This window comes from Arachis ipaensis, chromosome B05 (assembly GCF_000816755.2).
Source record: "Arachis ipaensis cultivar K30076 chromosome B05, Araip1.1, whole genome shotgun sequence".
Lineage (NCBI taxonomy): Eukaryota > Viridiplantae > Streptophyta > Magnoliopsida > Fabales > Fabaceae > Arachis > Arachis ipaensis.
Window position 1 is genome coordinate 10,117,511 of NC_029789.2, and position 19,847 is coordinate 10,137,357.

The 19,847-nt window shown below is 41.4% G+C and overlaps 5 protein-coding genes across 5 annotated transcripts; 2 read left to right on the top strand and 3 right to left on the bottom strand.

Annotated features, from left to right (window-relative positions):
• LOC107642858 lies at window positions 123-7,269 on the top strand. The gene is made up of 13 exons (XM_016346351.2): window positions 123-641; window positions 733-801; window positions 895-1,002; window positions 1,258-1,326; window positions 1,888-2,052; window positions 2,736-2,783; window positions 3,214-3,320; window positions 3,411-3,464; window positions 3,648-3,699; window positions 4,121-4,758; window positions 5,895-6,089; window positions 6,280-6,397; window positions 6,938-7,269. The coding sequence occupies exons 1-13, from the start codon at window positions 246-248 to the stop codon at window positions 7,007-7,009; spliced, it is 2,091 nt and encodes a 696-aa protein (XP_016201837.1). The 5' UTR covers window positions 123-245; the 3' UTR covers window positions 7,010-7,269.
• Window positions 11,073-13,562, bottom strand: LOC107640121. Its single transcript, XM_016343672.1, has one exon. It carries the CDS (start codon window positions 13,560-13,562, stop codon window positions 11,073-11,075), a length of 2,490 nt encoding a protein of 829 aa, XP_016199158.1.
• Window positions 14,565-15,748, top strand: LOC107640122. Its single transcript, XM_016343673.1, has 3 exons — window positions 14,565-14,739; window positions 14,797-15,572; window positions 15,680-15,748. The coding sequence occupies exons 1-3, from the start codon at window positions 14,565-14,567 to the stop codon at window positions 15,746-15,748; spliced, it is 1,020 nt and encodes a 339-aa protein (XP_016199159.1).
• Window positions 16,347-17,021, bottom strand: LOC110271747 (serine/threonine-protein phosphatase 7 long form homolog). The gene is made up of 2 exons (XM_021123006.1): window positions 16,947-17,021; window positions 16,347-16,862 (listed from the first exon to the last, which is right to left on the bottom strand). The coding sequence occupies exons 1-2, from the start codon at window positions 17,019-17,021 to the stop codon at window positions 16,347-16,349; spliced, it is 591 nt and encodes a 196-aa protein (XP_020978665.1).
• On the bottom strand, window positions 17,058-17,921 carry LOC110271910 (protein MAIN-LIKE 1-like). The gene has a single exon (XM_021123594.1). It carries the CDS (start codon window positions 17,919-17,921, stop codon window positions 17,058-17,060), a length of 864 nt encoding a protein of 287 aa, XP_020979253.1.

Below are 19,847 nucleotides of genomic sequence, written 5' to 3' on the forward strand. Positions count from 1 at the left end.
AAAAAAAAAAAAAAAAAGGAAGAAAAATGGTTAGAGAAATTTTTTGAAAACAAACAGAGGAACAAACGAGCCGGGCTTGAGCATTAGTTATGGGCCGGAAACGTAACTAATTACTCTTAGAAATTAGTTTTGGTTCGTGTTCGTGATGCCTTGGGGATTTTGTTTTGGAAGAAGCAACCGCCAAACCTCAATGCAGCACTGAGAAAGCAGTGTGAGTGATACAGACTACACAGATAGTTGAAAAAATGGACATAGACGAGGTCGAAGCCACGGGCAAACTCCCTTCTCGAGTCACCAAATTCGCGCCAAAATCCTCCAAGCCTAAAACCAAACCTAAACCCCCATCCGAACCTCACCTACAACCTAAACCTGAACCCCAACCACCACCCCCCTTCAAACCAGAGCCACAGGAATTCGCAGCCAAGAAGGAAGATGTTGACGAAATTGTCGCACCACCAACTCACACGAAGCCCGAGCCCAACCACACCGCCAATACCGAGCTGGCACCCAAGTCCGAGGCCCAAGATGAAACGGACCAAGTCGATTCCATGTCCCTGGATCTTCCGGAAGAAACCGCCGAGGACACCGTCGTTCGCGAATTCGACGTCTTCTTTGGTCCTTCTGTCGATGCTGCCACTCAGGTATGTTTACACATGCTTACGCGAATTCGTTTACGCGTGCGGTTGCTCCTTAGGAGTCTGATGTGTATATTTTCTTCGCTGCTTTTGTTAGTTATACGTTTTGCAATATCCGTTGAGACCGCGCTGGCGGCCATATGAGCTAGAGGAACGATGCGAAGAGGTGCGGTTCTTTTTTCTTCTTGTTTGGTCCTTGTGTTAAATGAAGAATCGAGCTAGGTATTGTCATTGTGTTTTTTTTGCTTATGATTGGTAGGTAAGGTTGAATCCTAAGAGTTCAAACATGGAGATTGATTTATCTGTTGATTTGGACTCAAGTAATATTGACACTGAGACTGCTAGCAGATTCAACTTCACTAAGCAGGTTTGTTCATTAGTTGAAGTTCGCTTCTTTCTTTCTTTTATTTTATTTTTTTCAACAAGCATTCAACTGGAGCTCCAACTTGCTTGTATTTTGAATGCAAGAGTTGACTTGGGTTTTGATGTAGCAATAAAATCGTCCTTTTTTTTTAATTGTAATGAGAAAGGTTCATGATCTCTTGTTGAATACTGAGTAATTTAGAACATGATTCCAAGATATGGTACAATACATTTATTTATTTAGTTATTCTTCTTTCAGACTTTAGCAACTAAGTGGAATCCATCTTCTGCAAACTGCTATGCTGTTGGACTTCTCAAGGGTGATAAGGTATTATGTCTCACATTCTGTTCTGTGATGTCAGTCTAACTTAGATTCAGGGTGGTATATTACTCGATCAGTTAGATATACTGTTACGTATGCCGATACTAAGTGGAAGATTGTTTTAATATAGTTGAACATATGATACTTTCTTCTATTAAAATAGGCAGATGGATTTTCCGCTGGAAATACTCCTGATGATGACTTTCTTATTTACAAGAAATTATTCTTGTGTTACTTAATAGATAGATATTGCAGCAAGGATTGGGTTACATGGTATGTTCGAATTAGGTGTGGAAGTGGAAAATTAGTAAGATCAGATGCACAAATAAGATATCATGTTTAACATAATTAGTTTTCTGTTTTAGATTGTTACATGAGTTACCTTGCAAGCTTGTTATATTCCCCCTTTCTAGTTATTGCTTATGCTGATTATATGAATAGCATAAAAAATATTCCACAGTTCAGTCCTATTATGTGTCTAATAGGTTGAGGATTTTGTAAATGCATAGTTGGTTTTTAAATTTGTAGGAAATTTGTAAATTTGTGTGTTCTCATTCTGGTTTGCAGTTCCAACTGCATCCAGTTAATGCAGTTGTGCAGCTTCGACCAGCATTTCATCACCTACATTCTGGTGGTTCAAAAAGAAAGAACCAGGTCTCCACTGGGGAAAATGCCACTGTCAAAATTGAGGGGTCAATTGAAGAAAAATCTGCTGCTGCACCAAAAAAGCAGGTAAGATGTATTCATCATGGATGTAATTTATTACAGCAATCTAGTGATGACTGCACAAGTACAAGGATAAGGAATTATAATTTTTACAGATGATTCAAATTTCTTGACACTTCTTGAAATAATTGTGTATGTACTTATTATAAATGATTAACTGGTGAATGAGTTGTATCAAACTTTTTGTTGCTTTAAGAAATTTGAACCTGAATGGTATGCGAGTTTCATAAATCCTTGAGATTATTGTTATATATAGATATAAATATATAGATGAATGTAACAGTTAGCATTATCTTGTTGGCTCCATTTGTGCCAAGTGTACTCTAAGATCAAAATAGTTAGGGAGAATGATAGGGTAACACATTGTGGAAAAATTGATAGAGGATCACCTTAAATAATTTGGTTATGTGAGAAGTCTTGGTAGGGTAATTCAATAATGAGGGGCAATAAGAGACCAAGAAAAACAATGGAGAAACCACTATAAGGTCTAGGTTTAAATGGCTTGTTTACTGATATACTTGTGATAAGACAATGGTATCATTTGATGCATTTAGCTTAACTACTTTGTGGGTTGTTATATTTGGTATCTTTATTAGAGGGTTTTTGCTCTTCATTTTATCTTCTCTTTTATTTCTCTCTCTCTTCTCTAAGTCTCCAACTTGCTAATCCATTTGTTTTCTTTCCTACAGAATAAGCAGACGGAGTTATCACTTGGGCAACAGAGTGATGACGATGAGGTATAACGCTTGAACTTTTTATGAAACCATAAATGGCTTGCCTGTAGATATGATCTGTTGCATAAACACGAGAAATCCTCACATGTGTTTTACCTATATTAGGTATAATATGCTTAAGATACAGCTACCTCATGATTTTCTCATCTGATTCGAGATTTTGGAAATCATATGGTTATTCAGTCTTATTTCTTCTGGAACATATATTATGTAGTTTCAATATGCTGAAGAATATACTGAATGGACTTAGTATTATTCTCCAATATGCATAGCTATCCAAGTGGTGGTGGTTAAATCAATGGATAATGACTGAGTGGCAGTTTTTTATTAGATGACAATGAAATGAAATTTTGCATTGTCAATTTGTCAGTGTATTCCGGTTAAACCATTTTTCTACTTACCACTTAGTCATTTTCTCTATTATCCTGTGCAGGGCTGGGTTGCTCTCAAGTACCATAGCTGCAAGAGTGATATCTCCTCTCGATATTTAGATAAAATGATGATGCACGAAAGTCATCCCATTAAATTTACAATGGATGTGTAAGAATATGTCCCTTTATACTTTTTGTATGCTTTCCCTTATTTGAAGATGTTCATTTGTTAAGTTTGTAAATTTCTGAATGTTTCTAGTGATGACTATGTAACTGCACTATGTCCTGGAGTGAACAACATCTCTTCTAAAAGGTACCGTCGTCCTTTAATATAAACTTAATTGATTTAGTTCTGATTACCATTTTGCCAACTACCTTTTTTTCTCGCATATCATCTCTTTTTGGTTTAATGTTTTGATTTGATTTACTTGATTGCACTGTTGCAAGTTGCTTATGATTTTAACTATCCAAGTATCATCTGTTCTTGTTATTTCAGGCATCTTTTATCATTGCCCGTGGAAGAACGTCTTAAGAAATTGCTTGTTGAGGTTTGTAGCACCTGTATTTGTGGTGTTTTTCTTTTTTGTTATTTAGAATGGGGCAGTCAAAGCCAAAAGCATGCTTACTTTTAAATTTTAGAAGTGTCTATTGTTGGATTTTGCTGTTACATATTCTCTATCTATCATTGACATCTACCGTTTTTTATGTGGCTGTGTGAACGTAATTCGTACCTAGTGAAAACATCTAGAGTTCCTCATTTATAAGGAAGTGCTTATCTAGTTATTTGGGTGGTGTACACAACCGAACTGAAATTTTATATTATATCAATGTTTTATGATAGAGGTGCATGCATGTAGACAGAATGTTAATGCAGTAATGCAATATCAATAAGATCTTCTAATTGTTCTTCTTCTTCTCTCTCTCTCTCTCNCCTTTTTATTGCATCTCTAACAGAGCTCCTTATTGTAGGACCCTCCATTTCGCCGATTCAGTGCTATTAAGCATTTTGCTCGCGAGTACTCGGATGAGGAACTTGCGGAATTCCTGCACAAGCACGCAATATTAATCCAGGGGTTCTGGACTGCTAAAAGTAAATTGCTTTCTCATAAGGATGATTCTGGTATTGGAGAATTAGCTAGAGACTTCGTCATACTATTGTTTAGCAAGAGTTTGAGAGTTCAGGCTTCAGATCTGAATCTGGGAGGCAAAGTTGGTAATGCTTTAAAAGAATGGCTGAATAAATTTGGTTTGGAAGGATGTGATCCACTTAAATCTGGCGGAACTCTTTATTGGAAGTTCCCAGAGGTTCCTGATGATTCATTTAAAAAACGTCATCCAAATATTGCGGAAAGACAAGAGGAAATGTTGAAAAATTTGGAAGCAAAACTATCTGATTTTGGAAGGCGTGTTATTGTTGCAAAGCGGAAGTTTGATAAAGATGGTGTAGCAAGCCAACACGTCAAGAGTGAGCTTGTCAAATCAGCAAAGTCTGAGCAGGTAACTAGTTTGAGCGGAGCGTCTTGTGGGAGGATGACCATGTCAAATGCAACCAGACAAGCACTGCTAGTTGCCATCACAAAACTTCTACAGACTCACAGAGTCTGCAGGTATTTTTTTTTTTTCTTTTTCTTTTTGAGATTTCAATCCTTTCTTGATCACTAAGGGGGTATTTGGTAAGTGGTAACCACCAATATCCAGTTAAGCAGGTACAATGTAGCCTAGTTCTTTTTTTAGTTGTCCGGTAGCTCCACAAATAAATCATACTAGTTTTTATTTAAACTAATTTCAGCCTAACATTATTATTTATTTATGGGTAAAGTATATTTTTTGTCCCTAAAGTTTGGCAAAAGTTTTAAAACTACCTCTAAGTTTTATTTTGCTTCAATTTTGTCCCAACAGTTTTCGATTTGCACCAAATATACTCGACAGCTAAATTTTCAAGAAAAAATTAAGATCACCATATTTCAAAGCCAATTTTAAGTTGGTTTTATTTCAAAGCCAATTTTTTGCTGTACTATATTTTACCTGCTTTATGCTATATTTTCACCAACCGCACGCTGCTGACCACCGTGCCACTGATCACCATTGCTTGTTATTGGTGACCACCATCTACCCCGACAACAACCAGTGCCACTGACAACCACAGCTCGTCATTGGCAACCAATCCTACCTCGGCAACCACCATTTCCACCATGCAAAGACTTCTCTTTCTCCTGCTACCACAACCTACCCCCAATCACCACTGCCTCAATACTGACAATCACCAGTACCACCTTTCATAGCCGGAAACCATTGCCTCTAGTAATTTTGAATTAAATTTGATGTGAAACCAAATGCCTATTAAAAAATCTAGTTCATTTTTGGCCGGACTGGAGTAACCATTTCTATTTTGTACCCAATTATCTAGGTTTTTGAGGTTGCCAAATACCCCTCATGAGAGTCATTTTTGGAAGAATGAATAGTGGTAGTTTACAATAATATGCAAAAGGCTCGAGGTTGAATTAACCTAGGCTTCAAGTAACCTAGTGAGAAAGTTCTGTAAATCTGGAGCGAAAGAGTCTTTAATCTTTAAGTCTAGTTTATGGCATTCATTGAGAGAGAGAGAGAGAGAGAAAAGGGGGGGGGATTGGGGATTTTTTTTTAATAGTCGTGTCTTAAAGAGAAGTGACCTCTGCAGAAGTTAAGTAGCTATGTTTTTGTTTGGTTGACTCTTGATTTATGCTGCTTCTGTTTGTGTTGGCAGCCTCCAAATGATGCGTCAAAGATTACGTGAAATGGCAATCTCCACAAGTCTTCTTTCAAAGACAGAATCAAAAGTTGCTAGTGATGCAATGGTTGGTTTTGAGGGTCCACAAGAAGAGCTGAAGGCTGTCGTAAGCGAAGTTGCATATGATATCCACGGTTCTTATGTTCTGAAAGTACAGGATGACCCATTTAGGTTGGTTCTCTAATCTCTATCTCTCTAGTCTCTCTCCGCTCCTCTTCCAAAAGAGATAAAAGAGGGGGAGAAAAAGCACATGAGGAAAAAGGAAATGATTGTTTTTGTTCCCCACGAAACCAAAAATATAATAATAAAATAGTGCTTTCCATTTGCTAAATGATAGTTGGGACTGTATTGGTTCTTGCAGAGATGTTGTAATCACATTGCTTCGTGGAAAATCTGATGGCAAGTTGAAGAAGGCTGAAATATGTGCAGCTGCAACAGCAACACTTAATAGAGAAGTCACAAGCAATGAATATACCAGGGTAAGATTCTGAATGAAGTTATCAACTTGACCTCTTTTTCAGATCTCTCTGTAATATATTATTGTTGTCTTGAATTATACAGTGTTATATTTTATGCAGTTCTATACCCACGATTCTCCCATCCTTTATCAAAATTAAAAGAAAACATAATGCAACTTAGTTTCAATCTGGATCGTTATGTGGAACTTGGATAAAAAATGTTTATTAGAATAAAAACAAAGAGAGATAAATTGTCCAAAGGATAGAATCAAAGAGACAAGCAAAAGAAATTGCTGCAAAAGATGTGCAGTCTATATATATACAAACTGGAACGGTGCTTAATGATCCGCACGTAAAACGACTTTTTTCTTATTATTATAAGATAATCAACTTCGAAAAAGGCCGAAAATCTCCTCTTTTTATTATTGTCGCTTTTGGCGAAAATCACATGCAACTTGCACTTAAAATTGTTAGGAGTATTTCTTTTAAAAATTTATTACAGAAACACACACTTCACATTTTATTAACCGTTCTATTGCTTGATTTCTCTTACAATTTCAGGTCATGAGTGAGCTGTGTGTCTCAAAAGGTTCTTATTGGCATTTGAAAAGCGGTGATGGAAGTATGCAATGAGCTGTAGGTTCTACTGAGTAGGTTGACCAAATATTTTATTGATTTCGTCCTGCTACCTTCATCTTCATGTATGTACCTTCTTTTTTCTTTTGGTGTTGGGACGGGCGAAAGATTCGTTTGGTTGAACATAAGCGATTAAACGCTGCTTCTTTTTGCTCGGAAAAAAAAAAAGATATAGTTCTTGGTTACACACAAATACATGCCTGTATCTTTAACGCTACTGACGTCGACCAACCATGAACCACGTCACCGTTTTGCATTCCTTCACTGTAGTTCATTTTGAACAAATGTATTTATTTTTAAGAAACATGGACACGTCGGTGGTGCATTCAATGCTGCGTAATACATCTGGGGGTCAACGATATCTGGATATCTGAACATATTGTAGGGTTATATTACCTGCACTGTACACATGAAAATATATAGCTGAAATTTAGGGCAATTTACTTATTTAAATAAAATGGACGAAACCTTTACTCAAATGTGCAAAACGGATTGTTGTTACGTGCATGTGCAAAAACTTTATTCTATGTAATCTGTGGCAACCGACCACGGTTTCTGAATTGTGCATAAACTGTGGCAGGCTGGGACGGTTTATGAAAAAACCTGGATGCTTGTAAATTGTGGGAGGTTCCAGCGGTTTATGAAGGGGGCGTGGAAGGCATAAACCGTGGTAGGTTACCACGGTTTATGAAGAAGCTGCATTAAATGTAAAATCCTGTAACCCACCGCGGTTTATGAAGACTGCGCAATAAACAGAAACCCCTGTAACCTCTCACGGTTTATGTGTGTGGAGCTATATATACCTAATCCGCTGAAGCTTGGGACGGATCATTTGTATCAGCCAAAAAAAAAGGATAGCCTTTTGTGTTGAGAGGATATGGGAAAACTTTGGAGATTCGAAGGAGGAGTGGGTGGTGGAGCCAATGGAGAGTGAGGATCGCTTGTACCGACTAAATGGCGTTGCTCACGTGGCAGGATATATCGACGAAGAGGTTAGTTATTATTATTGTTATTATTATTATTATTAAAATTCTTATTAATATAAATATTGATATTATTAGGATTATTGTTAGTAAAAATATTTTATGATGTTTATTTGTATTGTTATTCTGATTAATGTTATTTATATAAATATTGATATTATTATGGTTACTGTAAATCAAAATGTGAGACGTTTATATGAAAATTAATATTTTTATGGTTATTGTTAGTAAAAATATTTTATTATGCTTATTTATTTTGTTGTTCTGATTAATAGTATTTTTGTAAAAATTGCTATTATTATGGTTATTGTTAGGGTAAAATATTTTATTTCTTTATTTTTATTCTTATCATGAGTGCATAGTATTCGTAGTTTCATTGTTTATTACACAATAAGAGAATCAATAAATTTAATGTGATGATTCTAATAATTTTTACGAAATTATGTTTGATGTAATTAGTAATGGTTGTATGTTAAGGGAATTTGTTACCCACGTTTTGCAGCCTAGTAGGGTTATTAGCGCCGTTAGGAGACAACAGAATATGCCCTTACATGACTGGATTATACCGTATCTGGAGACCGCGGGCTTGTATCATCTGGCTAGGCTAAACAGTCAGTGGTTCTGGGTTGATGAGCCTCTCCTTAGCGCATTTATTGAGCGGTGGCGTCCAGAGACCCACACGTTCCACATGCCCTTTGGTGAATGCACCATTACTTTGTAGGATGTGGCATATCAGCTGGGTTTGCCGATCGATGGTGCGCCCGTTAGTGGGTGCCTGACTGAGTTTGAGAATCTGATGGAACACGGTAGACCAGCATGGGTGTGGTTCCGGGAGTTGTTTGGGGAGTTACCTCCACAGAGTAAAGTAAAGCAGATGACAGTGTGCTACACATGGTTCCACGAGAGGTTCCGGGTTCTCCCTGCAAATGCTACTGATGAGACCGTGCGTGTATACGCACGTGCTTATATCCTGATGCTGTTGTCGTCTCAGCTGTTTGCGGACAAGAACGCAAACCGGGTCCACCTTCGCTGGTTGCCTTATTTGGCATCATTGGACGACTTGGGCAGATATAGCTGGGGCTCGGATGCACTGGCCTGGTTGTATAGGTGTCTTTGTCGTGGGACAAACAGGAACGTTGTTAACTTGGCTGGGCCGCTACACCTACTACAGTCTTGGATTTTCTGGAGGTTTCCCACTCTGAGACCCACTGGTTTTGACGGGTTCGGGTTTCCTCTTGCTTCCAGGTAAGGTTTACTATTTTCCGTTCATAAATTGTTGAACATCATGTGTTATTCTATGTTTTGACATCATTTCAATTAAAATTGTAAGTGGGCGACCTTTATGCCGTGGAACGATGCAAGGGCACAGAGATTAGTTTCCGCACGCCTTGCATTGGATCGATTGCGTGTCCACGATGTGAGTCATTTATTTATTGCTGATACTTGAACTGGTTTTTCGTAAATGTCATTGTCTGATGAAACTCTTACTGTTTCGATACAGTTTGTGTGAGAGCCTTATTCTTCTGTTGAGGTTGCTGCTGTTATTCATCCGGAGATACTAGTTGACGAGCACCGTAGGCTATGGACGGCTGTCACTAGCCTGATATATTTTGCTGCGATTGAATGGCATCTGGTCGATAGGGTTCTACCCCAGTTCGACGGTGTTCAGCATCTCCCCCAGTCAGCTCTGAACATAGATTGGCTACATGCGAAGGATGGTAGAGGTGGGGACCGGTGGTTTCCCACGTATTATCAGGAGTGGCATCAGCTTTGGGAGAACAGGCTTCAGTCAGTCATATGGGTCGATCGAGTCCTTGACCCCGGTCCATCAGCAGAGTACCTGGAGTGGTGGTGCCGTGTGGCGCACAGGTTCCTATCCCCAGATGTAGCATTTCAGGATCCGAGGCCGATTGTCTTGACTGAGGAGGCTCGTCACAGAGGGTCGTCCCATGCACCTCCTAGAGTGCACGTTTATGACAGACCAGATAACAGACGAGTCGATCGGCGTCGCCATATAGGGACCCGGACCACCGATCGCGAGTGGAGGGAGTTTGCCGACCGTTTGGAGGAGGACGTCCCTGGAGCTGAGCCTGGGGATGCAGTGGATTACCGTGTTCCTCGACGTAGAGGCAGACGGCAGCCTGCGCGGCATGACCGTGGAGGTACTCGTGATAGAGGACCATCCGTGCAGGATGACGGCACTCATCACGTGCCCGGTGAGGAGGTAGTTGGTTCAGCCTCAGCTATGGATCAGCCCACCTTCGACGTGGGTACTAGCTCTCAGCTCTTTGGGAATGTGACCCCACATGCTTTTGCTGAGTTTACTACCGCGGCTGTCGGGATGGACATTGATGATCCTGTTACCGAGTCCGAGTTCTACAGGGATATAGCAGACTTGCTCAGGGATGATGATGGTACCCATTATAGGCCACAGATGCCTGAGGAGCATGCCCAGTTTGCTGATCAGCAGCCACGGATTGACAACGTTCAGGCTCAGTTGGTCGTTGACCTCAACGACCCTGTAGTATCTCCGTCTGACCCATGGTTTGCGTTAGGAGGGACACCTGCCTCTGCATTCAGCACGGTTCCAGCACAGCCATCAGCACCAGCGGCAGATCAGAGACCGAGGCGGGTGAGGCGTCCTCCTTTGTGTGGCACCGGAGGTCACCTGCTTGGCCAGTTCGACGATGATGACAGTGACACCATTGAGGATTCTGATTAGTTATGTCGTATCTTCCCGTCCGGTAGGGACTTTGTTAGTTTATGTACTTAGCATGCTAGTGAGACTTATGGCTTTAAGACTTATGTGAAATGTCCATTTTTCTTTTGACTAAGCAGTTAAACCGGTTTCAGCTTCTTTGATATGTAGCTCTACGGTCTCAATTATAATGCACAATATGAACGATACCAAAGTGGTTCAATCAAACATGTAAAATAACAGGAATTTATTCATCTGAAATTTTTGCATTAAAAAAACATGTTGACAGTCATAGACTTAACCAACAATACATTACTAAAATTATCTATACCCTAAAACAACTGAAACAGCATAGACGGCATTTTAGACGACATGAGATCTAGGCATCCCCTCCACCACTATGTCTTCGCTGGTCACAGTTTCTCCGCGTATGCCCAGCCTGACAGCATAGCCCACAACGCTTTGGCTGGTTCTCCTGAGACTGATCCATACTTCCACGGATCCTGGTTGCCTTTGGACGACCTTCCTTTGCACGCCGCATATTAGGGTCAGGAATGATGGTAGGCCCAGCATATGGAGGCCATATTCCTTCAGGGATAGGTGGGAGAAACCCCTGCTTGTAAACGTTGAACACCTCACTCATACGATACACCTCGTGAACATATGACGCCCAATTAAGCCGGGAGTAGGCGCAACACGCAATGGCGTGGCAACAAGGATAATGCAGCGCCTGAAAGTGGCCACAGTCGCATCGGTGATCTTTAAGGGAAACTCTATAGCTACCCAGCGAGAAGCTCCCGGTAGGTGTTGTCTCCGGGACGATGTACTCGGACTGATGCCTGTCGTATAACGTCACAGTGAAGCACCTAGAGTCTCTTAGGTTCCGATCAATAGCCTTGACCAATGCCTGACAAAATTCATGCCCAGATCCGAGTTGTGCCTCTGCTGTCTGTCCCCGTACCACAAATAGCTGAGCAAGCCTCCCGTAAGTTGACTTAACCAACGATGTGACTGGGAGGTTGCGAGTTCCCTTTAGCACGGAGTTCACACATTCACTGATGTTTGTGGTCATGTGCCCGAACCGTCGACCACCATCCTCATGTTGGGTCCATTTGTCGTACTCCATCCGGTTGGCCCAGTCACACATCGCTGGATTCTCAGTCCGCATGATGTCAAACCAGTAGTAAAACTCAGCTTCTGTCTTTGCGTAGGAAGCATTCACCAACATCCTCCTTGAGTCCTTACCTTTGAACGTTAGGGCGAAATTCGCAGCCACATGCCTAATACAGTAGGCTCGGAAAGCCCGAGGAGGCAGCCACCCAGTCTCAGGTGCCTCAAGTGCTGCCTTGATCCCATTATGCCTGTCAGAGATAACAAGGATACCCTCCTGAGGAGTCACATACTCTCGGAGGTTGGACAAGAAGAATGACCACGACTCTGCATTTTCGCCCTCCACAAGGGCAAATGCTATCGGGAGGATGTTCGAGTTCCCGTCCTGAGCTATCGCCAACAGTAGTGTCCCTCCATACTTCCCATACAAGTGGGTACCATCAATACTGACGAGGGGCTTGCAATGCCGGAATGCCTCGATACAACGTGGAAATGTCCAGAAAAGCCGGTGAAAGTACACCGTCGACTCATCAACCTCACCACCAATCCGAACAGGAGACGTCTTCAACACCATGATTGTTCCAGGCATTGTCGACTGGACCCCTAGCATCCAACGTGGCAACTCCGCGTAAGACTCTTCCCAATCTCCATATATTTGTGCCACTGCCTTCTGCTTGGCCATCCAAACCTTCCTGTAACTAGGCCTGAAACCGTAATCGGCTTCTGTCGCTTGTTGAAGTACCTTTACCGTAACTGCAGCATCTGTCCTAACCAAAGGAAGAATCCTCGCACAGATAACGTGGTAATCCAGCTGACGGTGATCACTTGAAATAGAGGTTGCCAAGCATGTGTGTGGCCCATTGTACCTCCTAACCTCCCAAGTGCCCTTTCGTGCACGAAGCGCTACACGAATCAACCAACTACAACCCTTGCCGAATTCCTTGCATTTTCCATGATACTTCAAATGATCTGATTCGATGACTCTGTACTCAACACCTCGCCGGATGCTATAGTCCTTGACACTCAGCACAGCTTCATCTTTATTCTGGAATGTTTGTCCAATCTGATATTCTGTAGAAGATCCCCCCAGTAGGTTACCACCGTCTTCTTGTTGACCAAGAGCATCCAAGTTTAGTGTGGAGAAGTGTGGAGGGTACTGCTGAGAAGCAGAACTTGAATGCCGATGCTGCGCATGTGGATCGGCACCTGTGTCATCGTCGCTGTCACCTACGATATCAACAGGCTCCTGGTCAGACTCATCGTCACACATTGCATTCTCTACTTGATCAGGTCCACCAAAGTCTTCCATATAAGGTAACAGGCCACCACCGGTGCCCACAACGTGAGGAGGCTCAAAGACTGCTGCATTCTCCAAAGGTATAGAACCAACAACCTCCGTTCGGTCTAAATCAGCCGCAAACGAAGGTGATTGAACCGGCAGAAGATACGGTCTGACCGCAGGCATCGAACTAGATGCACCACCCGCGGCAGTAGGGCTAGGAACTGGAGCGGATGCCCCAGAACTATCGACACCGACCTCCAACTTCGCGAACAACTTATGGATTCTGATCTCTGGAAAATTCCTTACATAGTAGAACAAAACCCTAATATCTTTATCAGCCTTAACCGCAAAGGTATCATACTGAACACCGGTCGAGACAACTGCGATAGGAATCTTGTAGAATAGTTTCTTCACCCACTTGCTACCCAACACGCCAAGCTTCTGCAAGATGCTGTTCTTCAAATCTAACAAACTCATGGACGAACTGATAAAAATACTCAGTGGTTCTCTGTCGGTGAACTTCACACCATAGCTTTTGCTTTTTTTAATTTTTCCAGAGCAATGCACTAAGGCAAGAAAATTATCTTCCTCACTTGCCATTGTGAGAATGATCTCTTATGGAGCTTGAATCACCCACATATATATAGAGTTCCCGTCATTGTAAACCGTGGGAACCTACAAGGTTTTTTGGCCAAAATTGAACCTTCATAAACCGTTGTAAGCCACAAGGGTTTATGACCAGTGCAGCTTCTTCATAAACCGTGGTAACCTACCACGGTTTATGCCTTCCACGCCACCTTCATAAACCGCTGGAACCTACCACAGTTTACAAGCATCCATGTTTTCCCATAAACCGTCCCAGCCTGCCACGGTTTATGCACAATTCAGAAACCGTGGTTGGTTGCCACGGATTACATAGAATAGGATTTTTGCACATGCACGTAACAACAATCCGTTTTGCACATTTGGATAAAGGATTCTGTCATTTTATTTAAATAAGTAAATTGTCCTGAAATTTATGTATAATTAATTTGATGGGGAGTTCATACTTATATATATATATAAAAGGGCAATTTACCCAAATAAATAAAGTAGGTGAAAGTTTTACTTAAATACACAAAACAGAAACCCTTTGCGTGCATGTGCAAATTCCACTTTCTATGTAATCTGTGGGAAGCAACCACGGTTTCTAATTTATACATAAACCGTGGCAACCAGGGACGGATTATGAATGGTTTTTCTTGTGTGTAAACCGTGGCAAGTTACCATGGATTACGAAGGAAAAATTGAATGCATAAACCGTGGCAGCCTCCCACGGTTTATGAAGATGGCAAGATGGTGATAAAACATTGTGGGCTACAACGGTTTATGAAGGAAAAATTATGGCCATAATACACTGTAGGTTCCCACGGTTTACAAAGACAGAAACTCTATATATATGAGGGTGAGATTCAAGCTCCACAAGAGGTCATTCTCATAATGGCAAGTGAGGTAGAGAGTTTTCTTGCCTTAGTGCATTGCTCTGGGAAAATTAAAAAATGCAAAACTTATGGGGTGAAGTTCACTGACAGAGAACCACTGAGTGTTTTCATCAGTTCGTCAAGCACTTTGTCAGATTTGAAGAACAGCATCTTGCAGAAGTTTGGCGTGTTTGGTAGCAAGTGAGTGAAGAAACTATTCTACAAGATTTCCATCGCAGTTGTCTCGACAGGTGTTAAGTATGATACCTTTGTGCTAGCGGCTGATGAAGATATTAGGGTTTTGTTCCATTGTGTAAGGAGTTTTCCGGAGATCAGAATCCACAAATTGTTCGCGAAGTTGGAGGTCGGTGTCGATAGTTCTGGGGCATCCGCTCAAGTTCCTAGCTTGACTGGCGCGAGAGTTGCGTCTAGTTCGATACCTGCGGTCAGACAGTATCTTCTGCTGGTAGCATCCCCTGCATTCGCGGTTGATTTAGACCGAACAGAGGTTGTTGGTTCTGTACCTTTGGAGAATGCAAGAGTCTTTGAGCAGGCTTACGTTGTGGGCACCGGTGGTGGCATGTTACCTTATACGGAAGGGGATGGTGAACCTGATCGAGTAGAGAATGCAATGTGTGATGATGACTCTGACCAGGAGCCTGTTGATATCATAGGGGACAGCGACGATGACACAGGTGCCAATCCACATGCGCAGCATCGGCCTTCAAGTTCTGCTTCTCAACAGTACCCTCCACACTTCTCCACACTAAACTTGGAGGCTCTGGGTCAACAGGAGGATGGTGGTAACACAGTCGGGGGCTCTTCTATAGAATTTCAGATTGGGCAATCATTCCAGAATAAAGATGAGGCTGTGCTGAGTGTGAAGGACTATAGCATCCGACGAGGTGTTGAGTACAGAGTTATCGAATCAAATCATCTGAAGTATCATGGAAAATGCAAGGAATTCGGCAAGGGTTGTACTTGGTTGATTCGCGTAGCGCTGCGTGCACAAAAGGGAACTTGGGAGGTTAGGAGGTACAACGGGCCACACACATGCTTGGCAACCTCTATTTCCAGTGATCACCGTCAGCTGGATTACCACGTTATCTGTGCGAGGATTCTTCCGTTGGTTAGGGAAGATGCTGCGGTTACGGTAAAGGTATTGCAACAAGCTACAGAAGGCGATTACGGTTTCAGGCCTAGTTACAGGAAGGTTTGGATGGCCAAGCAGGAACGGCGCTGAATGCGGAGGCTGGGGTCCCTCCTAACGCGAACCATGGGTCACACGGAGATGCTGCAGTCTCGTTGAGGTCAACGGCCAACTGAGCCTGAACATCGTCACTCTGTGGCTGGTGATCAGCAAACTGGGAATGATCCTCAGGCATCTGTGGCCTATAATGGGTCCCATCGTCATCCCTGAGCATGTCTGCTATATCCCTATAGAACTCTGACTCAGTAATAGGATCATCGATGTCCATCCCGACTGCCGCGGTGGTAAACTCAGCAAATGCATGTGGGGCCACGTTCCCAAAGAGCTGAGAGCTACTACCCACATCGTAGGTCGGCTGATCCATAGCTGAGGCTGAACCAACTACATCCTCACCAAGAACGTGCTGAGTGCCGTCATCCTCAACGGATGGTCCTCTACCTCGACCCCCTCCACGGCCAACCCGCCCAGCCTGTCGTCTGCCTCTACGACGAGGAACACGATAATCCATCGCATCTCCATGATCAGGTCCATGGAGGTCCTCCTCCAAACGGTCGTCCAACCATCGCCACTCTCGATCCGTGGTCCGGGTGCCTATACGTCGACGCGATCGACTCGCCTGTTATCTGGTCTGTCGTAAACGTGGACCCTAGGAGGTGCCTGGGATGACCCTCTGTGACGAGCCTCCTCACTCAACACAATCGGCCTCGGATCCTGAAATGCAACATCTGGGGATAGGAATCTGTGCGCCACACGGCACCACCACTCCAGGTAGTCTGCTGATGGACCGGGGTCAAGGACTCGATCGACCCATATGATTGACTGAATCCGGTTCTCCCAAAGCTTATGCCACTCCTGATAATACGTGGGGAACCACCGGTCCCCACCCTTGCCATCCTTCGCATGTAGCCAATCTATGTTCAGAGCTGGCTGAAGGAGATGCTGAACACCGCCGAACTGCGGTAGAACCCTATCGACCTGATGCCACTCAATCGCAGCAAAATATATCAGGCTAGTGATGGCCGTCCATAGCCTACGGTGCTCGTCAACTAGTATCTCCGGATGAATAACAGAAGCAACCTCGACAGAAGAATAAGGCTCCCACACAAACTGTATCGAAACAGTAAGAGTTTCGTCAGACCATGACATTTAACATAAACTAGTGCAAGTAAGAGCAATAACTAAATGACTCACATCGTGGACACGCAATCGATCCAAGGAAAGGCGTGCAGACACTAATCTTTGAGCCCCTGCATCGTTTCTCGGCATGTACTCAGCCCACCTACAATTTTCATTGAAATGATGTCAAAACAAAGAATAACACATGATGTTGAACAATTTACGAACTGAAAATAATAAACCGTACCTGGAAGCAAGAGGAAACCCGAATCCATCAAACCCACTGGGCCTCAGAGTGGGAAACCTCCAGAAAATCCAAGGCTGTAGAAGCTGTAGCGGCCTGGCCAAGTTAACAACGTTTCTGTTTGTCACACGACAAAGACATCTATACAACCAGACCAGTGCAGCCGAGCCCCAGCTATATCTGCCCAACTCGTCCAACGATGCCAAATAAGGCAACCAGCGAAGGTGGACCCGGTTTGCATTCTTGTCCGCAAACAGCTGCGAGGACAACAGCATCAGAATATAGGCACGAGCGTATATACACACGGTCTCATCGCTAGCATCTGCTGGGAGAACCCGAAACCTCTCATGGAACCATGTGTAGCACACTGTCATCTTCTTTACCTTACTCTGCGGAGGTAACTCCCCGAACAACTCGCGGAACCACACCCATGCTGGTCTACCGTGCTCCATCAGATTCTCAAACTCAATCAGGCACCCACTAACGGGCTCACCATCGATCGGCAAACCCAGCTGATATGCCACATCTTGCAAAGTAATAGTGCACTCACCAAAGGGCATATGGAAGGTGTGGGTCTCAGGACGCCATCGCTCAATAAATGCACTAAGGAGAGGCTCATCAACCCAGAACCACTGACTGTTCAGCCTAGCCAAATGATACAAGCCGGCGGTCTCCAGATAGGGTATAATCCGGTCATGTAAGGGCATATTCTGTTGTCTCCTAATGCCGCTAATAACCCTAGTAGGCTGCAAAATGTGGGTAACAAAATCCCTCAACATACGACCATCACTAATAACATCAAACATAATTTATAAAAAATTACTAGAATCCTCACATTGATTTTGTTGATTCTATTGTTATAACAATAACAATCACGAAGCAAAATGGAATAATAACAACACCAACAGGAATAACTCCACTAACAATAACAGTAATTATAATACTAAACGCTCCCAACACTAACAAAAAGTACGAGTAACAATAATAACTACCATTGTCATAAAAGTAACAACAACAATAATATTAGCAATGAAACTACTAATACTATGCACTCATAGTAACAATAAAAATAAAAGTAATAAAATATTGTTACTGCCTTATTTAAATTTGAATTTTAAAATTTAATTTATATTTTCTTTTTTTTCTCCTAATATATATTATTTTTGACAAAAATTAGGAAAAAAAATCTATTAGACCAAAAAAATATTCTATCAAAAAATTATTATAAGGAGATTTATAATTAGAGAAGAAAATAATAAAAATATTAATAATAATAATAATAATAACTAACTTCTTCGTCGATGTATCCAGCCACGTGAGCAACGCCATTTAGTCGGTACAAGCGAACCTCATCCTCCATGGCTCAACCACCCAAACCTCTTTGAAACCTTCAAAGCTTTCCTCAAATTCTCTGAAAGCAACAACCTTCAAAATTTTGTTTGTGACACAAATGATCCGTGAAGACCTTCAGCGGATTATGTATTTATAGCCCCTAACACATAAACTGTGGGAGGTTAGAGTGGTTTACGTTTACTGCACAATTCTCATAAACCATGGGAGGTTACAGAGGTTTACGTTTACTGCGCAATCTTCATAAACCGTGGGAGGCAGCCACGGTTTATGCATTCAATCTTCCCTTCGTAATCTGTGGTAACTTGCCACGGTTTACACACAAGAAAAACCATTCATAATCCTTCCCTTGTTGCCACGGTTTACGTGGAAATTAGAAACCGTGGTTGCTTTCCACGGATTACATAGAAAGTGAAATTTGCACATGCACGTAAACGGTTTTTGTTTTGTGTATTTGAGTAAAGCTTTCACTTACTTTATTTATTTAGGTAAATTGCCCTATATATAAGGTGGCAAAACGAGCCAAATTCTACTATTCAGCTCGAATTAAGTTTCATTTTAGTCCGATTGGTGAGTTATACTGATTTAGTTTTTGATTTTTTAATTATTTTCATTTAGTCGTCTAAACTAAAAAAAGTGCATTAATATAGTCTTTTATGTATTTTTTATTACCAGAATTCAGCGTCATTAACAATGATGGATCCAGAAAATTATGATAGTGGGGACAAAATATATATAACATAATAATAATTTAGGTTTAGCTAACATGTATCATAAAAACACATAACAAGCTTACTATTAGTGAAAGATTTTAAATTTATTTAATAATTACAAAATAAATACATTAAAAATTTAAATTTTTTGAAATTTCAATAAAAATATTTTCAATTTGTAAGTAATATTCATAGTTGAAAAAATTCTTTCAATTAATGTAATTGCTACAGAAAAAACTAAAACTAATTTTAAAAAAAGATAAATAATATTTTTTGAGTTCATCTCTAAGAAAGAACATCAATCTCATTTAAATTGAGAATTGATTCTTCTCATAAACATCTAATATGAAATTTTTAAATTGACTATTAAGTACCAAAAGTTAAGTAAAAAATTATTGTGGGGTCAAATTCAATAATTTAATGGGGCAAATAAATATTATTATCATATACTATTCAAAAAAATTTCAAATTATAGTGGGGGCACTTGCCCCCACTATAATATATATAGATCCGTCCCTAGTCATAATCAAGTTCCTTGTCATAACCCTCAAACGACATCGTTTATATGCCTTTTTTAGCGTTAAAACGTGTATAACGTCGTTTTAATATGTTCAGCGTGGCAAGACTTGAGTTACGTCCAGTGACAGATGTAAAAAATTTTGATAGTAA

Bases quoted from the DNA above. Each gene is read 5' to 3' on its own strand.
- LOC107642858 (XM_016346351.2), top strand. From the start codon at position 246: ATGGACATAGACGAGGTCGAAGCCACGGGCAAACTCCCTTCTCGAGTC. The intron at 3,321-3,410 runs GTAAGAATATGT...GAATGTTTCTAG, and splicing joins ATTAAATTTACAATGGATGT to TGATGACTATGTAACTGCAC. The intron at 6,398-6,937 runs GTAAGATTCTGA...TTACAATTTCAG, and splicing joins CAAGCAATGAATATACCAGG to GTCATGAGTGAGCTGTGTGT.
- LOC107640121 (XM_016343672.1), bottom strand. From the start codon at position 13,562: ATGAGTTTGTTAGATTTGAAGAACAGCATCTTGCAGAAGCTTGGCGTG.
- LOC107640122 (XM_016343673.1), top strand. From the start codon at position 14,565: ATGGCAAGTGAGGTAGAGAGTTTTCTTGCCTTAGTGCATTGCTCTGGG. The intron at 14,740-14,796 runs GTAGCAAGTGAG...TTGTCTCGACAG, and splicing joins GCAGAAGTTTGGCGTGTTTG to GTGTTAAGTATGATACCTTT. The intron at 15,573-15,679 runs GTTAGGAGGTAC...TCCGTTGGTTAG, and splicing joins CACAAAAGGGAACTTGGGAG to GGAAGATGCTGCGGTTACGG.
- LOC110271747 (XM_021123006.1), bottom strand. From the start codon at position 17,021: ATGCCGAGAAACGATGCAGGGGCTCAAAGATTAGTGTCTGCACGCCTT. The intron at 16,863-16,946 runs GTGAGTCATTTA...GTTTCGATACAG, and splicing joins ATCGATTGCGTGTCCACGAT to TTTGTGTGGGAGCCTTATTC.
- LOC110271910 (XM_021123594.1), bottom strand. From the start codon at position 17,921: ATGTTTGATGTTATTAGTGATGGTCGTATGTTGAGGGATTTTGTTACC.